General features: G+C 32.4%; 1 protein-coding gene across 1 annotated transcript; it reads right to left on the bottom strand.

Moving 5' to 3' along the window:
* Positions 1-1,466: 1,466 nt before the first annotated feature.
* On the bottom strand, positions 1,467-2,296 carry LOC131656331 (agamous-like MADS-box protein AGL80). Its single transcript, XM_058926066.1, has one exon. The coding sequence runs from the start codon at positions 2,294-2,296 to the stop codon at positions 1,496-1,498; it is 801 nt and encodes a 266-aa protein (XP_058782049.1). The 3' UTR covers positions 1,467-1,495.
* Positions 2,297-6,573: the final 4,277 nt, after the last annotated feature.

Here is a 6,573-nt window from a genome sequence, read left to right as displayed (position 1 = left end):
TGATTACTTTAATTTCATTTAGATTCGATATGACAGTTAAGTTAGATTCGACAGAATTTCAGAATCTTAAACAAATTTGTGACGTTGCTTCCTCGCCACTTGCCCTCTTATGGAGATAATAATAGAATGATTCTAAGGGTGTGTTTGGTTTAAAAGAGAAGTTGTGAAGAGAGAAATAGATAAGAGAGAGTATAAGAAGAGAGAATAATGTGAGAAATAAAGTAGATTTGAGATATTGATTGGTTTAAGAGAAAGAGATAAGAAATAGAGAAGAGAGAAGTGTTGTATATTTTTAAAAGTACTATAATGCCCCTATGATAAATAAGATTTTCAATCTAATTAATTAAATCTTTTAATTTAAATTTAATTAATTAATTATTCATATCTTTTTATAAATTTTAATTAAAATGGTAAAAATAATTTAAAAATAAATAATTTTTATCATTGAAAATAGTTAAAATATTAATTAATTTAAAAAATAAAATAAAAAATAAATAAAGGGTATAAAAGAAATTTAAAGGATGACACACACTATCCCCTTCATTTCTTCGCTCGTGAGGGGAGAAAAGATTTTTTGTGGGACCCACATGCTTTTTACTCTCTCTTTCCTATTTCTCTCCTGTACCAAGTAAGGTAAGTTGGCATTTCTCACTAACTTCTTTCCTCTACTTCTCTCTCTCCTCTACTTCTCTTATACCAAACAGGCCCTAATTGATTGAGAAAACTTCATTGGATTTAATTCCTCCTTTCATCTAGTCGAAGTTTCCATTTCAAAATAAGCCAATCCTTATGAAAGACCATTCTCTAATGCAAAAATACTTTTTTCCAAAACACGAACTCAACTTCAACAATCCGTTCATTCGTGTGTTCCATGATATATGAGATAAATCATTATTTTTATAGATAAATGTAATACTGCAAATTTATTGAAAGCACACGTAATAGACTCTTTACTCAATCAAACACAAATGGGACAACTTCATTACTCTCATGAATTGTCAATAATATACTGGTTTATAAATATCACACTTTCATGTTATTAGAAAAGTTATAAATGTCATTAGAAAAGTTATAATTATAAATTAAAGGGCCTCATGAACTTATTAGCACAAATTTTCTCAGGTGCCTTGGACCTGGGCATTGTGTAGAAATTACATACCTACTCGGCAAAAACTTTAAAACCAAGGAATAATGTGGCCCACTAATTGTGTTTCATGTGATAATGTACTATATTTATAATAAATAATATAAAATAATAACATAAGTAAAATTGATGAAAATTACACCATAATGACCAATGACTGCATCTTCACATACACACAAAACAAAAATATTCAAATCATCATTTAATTAAAAATTTGGACTAAATTCGCCATATCCACCTCAAAGAACAAGCATCATCAATTCCATAAACACATATTTTATTCAAGATTGTAAATTAGGTCAAAATCCATTCGGAAGATTGGCATCATAATTAAATGGAATTGTTTCAAGTTCACCACCATTCATCATCATTCATCAACATGTCCATAAACATCATGTCATTGTTATTCGTAGCCATCCCAACATGGCCATGACCCATCAATGCCATTTCATCATTATTAGGCGCGGTTGGTGGTGGTGGTGGTGGTAGGAGTGGCAGTGGTGGTGCCGTTTGGAGATGGCCATCACTCATCATTGCAATTTCACCATTATTGGCCGTGGTTGGTGGTAGCGGCGGCGGCAGTGGTAGTAGCAGTGGCTGTTCCATGTGGAGTTGGTCTTGCCTTTGAGCTGTCATGATTTCATTTTCACATTCATTTTGGCGAATATTCATTTCGTTATCACCTGATTCCAACCTTCTATCAATCTTTTTCAAGTTCTGATCAATCATCCAGGCAAGATCATTTAAACCAGCCCCCGACATATCGTTTTGCACGACCTTCCCAGCATCGAGGCAATGAAACATCAGCATGGTAGTCTCTTTCTCTCGGTTGTCTCTCGATTGCTTTTTAAGTTTCATTTGAGCCTTTGAAATCCTTTGATTCAGAAAACTATCTTGATTCACCATCTTTTTTCTTTGTTCAAACTCAGGCGCTGTCATGAATTTCGAAATCACATTTTGGACTCCGGACGGCGATGGCCAGACTACAGGATGATGATCGTCGGGGCCATAAATTATTGCACAAGCCTCGATACCGCAAAGGGTTGCTAGTTGATCAACCTTCTTCACTAAACCCTTCTTCCTATTCCTGTATGCTGATTTCCTTGCGTTATTATTCTCAATGAAAGCAAGTTTCAACTTTTTTCTAGCCATGGTTTTGACAAGAAAATAAGATGAAAATCGATAGAGAAAAAGAAGTAAAGTTGATGGTTGTGATTTTTGTTTTCTGAATAATGTGTTGTATTTATAGACCATATGTACGTGGTTAGATGCATGTGTCTTTATTTTCCAGCTGGCATTTTCTTTCAACGGTAAAATGCGTATTTGTTCTTTCCATCCATGTAAGATTTATAAAATCAAAGCTTTTATGACATTTGATATTTTTTGTTTTTAAAAGGATGTATCTAGAATCATAATCTATAGATTCATGTACGTAGATTTATAATATTTGGGATAATTCATAGTATTTATCTAGAATCATAATTTCTCAAATTCAGCACGTGTACTATTCATAGTGGAAAAAGATTGGAGTTTGTTGGGCTACACATAAAGGATGGGCTTCTTTGAATTTTGTTTTTACATAAATAAGCAAAGGGAGGTTTGAAGAGGACATCCCTAAGTTGTACATAACATCCCTATTGATTGCTATTATTTAATCTAAAAACATTTATAATCCGTAAAAAAATATAATGGACATGTAGTAAAAGCAAATTTTCTGAAATCCAATTTGAAATTACTGTATCCAATTCGAGTTCTTGCCAGAAATTGTGTACAAATTACGAAAATTTCGGAGGCGATTTATTAGAACTATTGAAGTTTTCTCGTGTTGATCTTAAAAGCCAAAGAAATATACTGAAATATCCAAAATTTTCGGTAATAAAAAAAATTTCTGGAAACTTTGAAATTTCCTGTATTCCGGAAATTTTGTTTATACTTGAAATTTCCGATAGTTATGCAGAAAAATACTTTACTTGTGTAGGTCAGAAATTCCTCTACAGATTTTACGGAGTTTTTGATCACCACTGATGATGTATGTTTCCTAAGTAACAAATGCAATTTTTAAAGGATTTTCCGTCTTTGTGATATTGATAGTTTACTCTTTATATGTTGTGATTGACATATATTTAAGTCCTGATCTACAGTTTTAGCACGTACACATACTACTGGTAAACATCATGGTATTATTGTTGTCACTGTTCATTATGTTATGTTAATGGAAGGCCATGGATAAAAGATAAATTAATCATGGGTTGTGAGATACGAGGAAATTACAAATGAAAGAATGCATCTGAACACAATAGTTTCTTAAAAGGCATTTATAGTATGGAGGGTACATTTCCATTTACGCTAAAATCTGTTCCAAGTGGTATCAGTTGGAAGGTGATTGTTAGGTGCGAGATGCACAATCATAAATTATCTGAGGAATTGGAAGGCCATACATATTGGACTGTCTAAAATATTATGAAAGAAATTTTGTAAATAACATGACGAAGTACAATATGACTCTAAGGTACATAGTTGCTGCTTTGAAAGACAGAGATTCAGAAAACCTAACGAGTGTTACCCTAGTGTATAAAGCTATATCCACATATACAACAAGCAAGAGAGGACCATTAATTAACAGAAATGAAAATGTTGTTAAACCTAACTCATATAGAAAAATACAAGTGTTAAACAAGAAATTGGGACAACTCAGATGTTGTAGCTGATAGCTTTTGGAAACATCCCGACTCAAGGAAGTTAATAAATATGTTTCATTTGGTGTTGATTTTTGATTGCACATTCAAATCAAATAGGTAAAAATATTTGATTTCACATCCTGACACATATTATATATGTTAATTTATCATTTTGATTATGTGCATCTTGATCGTACAGGTACCAGATACCACTGCTTGGGATTGTTTGCGTTAGATCAATGAATTTGACGTTTTATAGGTATAATGGTTTTTGACAACTTTTGGATCATTAGGCAAGCATGAAGAAGGCATGGAAAAGCTCAAAAAGCTTATGTTTACAGCGCAATAGTACTTTTAGAATTGTGGCAGAGAGCTATGTTTTTTACCGCGCTAAGATTGCCTAGCCTGCTAAGCACGGCCCCCTTTCCAAACCCAAATATTTTCGCAAGCCCGATAAGTGCGCTCAGTTGGCAATGCGGGATTTCACTTTTTGACACTTGTATAAGTAGCAATTTTAGATATTTTCAGCATAATCTCAACTTTCCAAAACACCCAAAACTAACCTAGAGTTAGAAAAAGTCATTTTTCTTCATTTGTAACTTAAAATCAAAGCTTTCAATCTTTTATCCTTTCAAGTTTGATGCTCCCAAAGCTTTATAATTGTCTTGTTGTTCAAGTTATCATGGTTATGAGTAGCTAATTTCATCCTTATGTCAAGATTAGAGGTCATTAATCTTTATTTATGTGTATTTTCTTTTGATATTTTATATGTGAACAAGTTGTTGATCAATATAGATGTTTAAATTGGCTTTATTTGGTTTACTTTATCTTGAATCTTTATTGAAATATAGTTTTTCAAATCTTGACCTAAGTTTTCATCTATCAACAATCAAACTCTAGAAATAAGTTTGTGAGTTGATATTCACAAGTATCATGCTTTCAAAGTTATCATATTGACAGTTAGCATGAGACATCATCTAAGGATCAATATGGTAAAACTCACAATAGCGTTTTAGAGATGAAACGTATTGAGAGGATACATGTTTATATTGATTGGAAACAAGTTCAAATTATTTATTAAGAGAATGCATATAACAAGGTTAATGAACCCAAATCTTGACATGATTTTACCAATCGTTTAAAACCTCAACTCTTTTTACTGTCCATTAACACTTTTCATGCAAATCATTATGTTTTGAAACTAAAAACCTTTTACATTATTTTCTTAAAACAATTTCAAATGTAGAACGGCGGTAGTATCACCCAATCCCTGTGGATACGATAAAGAAAATTCTTACCTTGTAAAAGTGTTTCAACAATTGTTCATCATAGAATTTTGCTCTATTCACGAATTGAAAACCCAAAGCTTAGGGAATTTATGGAGAACTAATTTCAATTGTTGATTTTCTGTATTCAGCTTCCAATACCTCGAGGTTATAATCATTATAATTCAATTTTTTATCCTTTCAAATTTATTCTATGGTTCTTGCATGCTTAATCCGAATTTCATAGAGTATGTTGATTTAATTTGATTGTTGTATGATCCTTGACTGTAATCACATTAGCAATTTATGTTGCTTTTCAGCCTTCAAAATCATTTGATTCAGAAAACTCTCTTGTTTCACCATATTTTCTTTGTTCAAACTCAGGGTTGTCATGAACTTCATATTGTAGTGAAGTACAAGCAAAATAGAGGAGTTAATGAGAGTCGAAGGAGTCAATAGGGTGATGTACATCGTTATCCTAGCCAGTGGGAGTATGCCAAGGGCTCACAGGGGAGTCAAACTATGAAGAGATCATGCACAAAAGCAATTGGAAGTTAACCGCCAAGTATGTCGATTGGTAGCCAACCTTCCACTAAATCTTCAAGACATGTTTACTTGTCACAGTTTCCTACTTTCTTACATCCATATATCGTTGACATTATTGATGTTGGTGACGATAGAAATTTTGGTTTCCAAGCTATTACAACTTTGCTTTGATGGGGAGAAGATTCATGGACTTTGATACAGACACAGTTAGATACTCAAATTCATCAACACACTCAATTGTTTTCCAAGTTGTTCTTTGACACTATTTCTACATTTAGGAATGCTTTATGAGTAGACCACTTAGGTGTGCAGGTAATGATAAATGGGTGAGGATTCCTTCTATGGGTTACCCTTTTGATTCTAGATAAATTGTCATATTTTTCTTCCTTTACAAAAGACTTAACATCACATTTTTCCATCTTCCTGTTGGAGACAAAATTATACTGATGATGCAAAAGCATGTGAATTAGTATTTGCGAATCGCTTTAGTTACTGGAAAGACAAAGTTAGGAAGTCATCCTAGTTTGTTTTTTATTCTTGTATGTATGACAGTTATTATATGTATATATTTAGCCGGGTAGCATTTTTATAGATTTAGTAATTCGAGAAAAAGTAATGAATAAAAGTTGAAAAGGCTTACTGATTCTCTCTTGGAAATTTCATATTTCCGGATATTTTGGCAAATACCATAAATTTCAAATTTTCAAGTAATTTATTTCTTTTGATCAAAAATTTGAAAATTTCGGTGAACTCCCACCTGTTATGATAAAAAATGTAAATTTTTAAAAATTTCCGGCAATCGGCTATACTTTTCAAAAAAATTGATATTAACACGAGAGTATTAACATAAAAGCACTAGAAAATTTTGGGTGCTAGGTAAAACTTGGGGATGGCAAGCTAAAACATCATGTTTGTGTGGTGCTACTAGGAGATTTTGTTC

This window comes from Vicia villosa, linkage group LG3 (assembly GCF_029867415.1).
Source record: "Vicia villosa cultivar HV-30 ecotype Madison, WI linkage group LG3, Vvil1.0, whole genome shotgun sequence".
NCBI classification, from domain to species: domain Eukaryota; kingdom Viridiplantae; phylum Streptophyta; class Magnoliopsida; order Fabales; family Fabaceae; genus Vicia; species Vicia villosa.
The sequence above is the reverse complement of the archived record's forward strand: the minus strand, read 5'-3'. Positions and strand labels throughout refer to the sequence as shown.

Excerpts from the sequence above, each read along its gene's own strand:
- LOC131656331 (XM_058926066.1), bottom strand. The coding sequence starts at position 2,296 with ATGGCTAGAAAAAAGTTGAAACTTGCTTTCATTGAGAATAATAACGCA.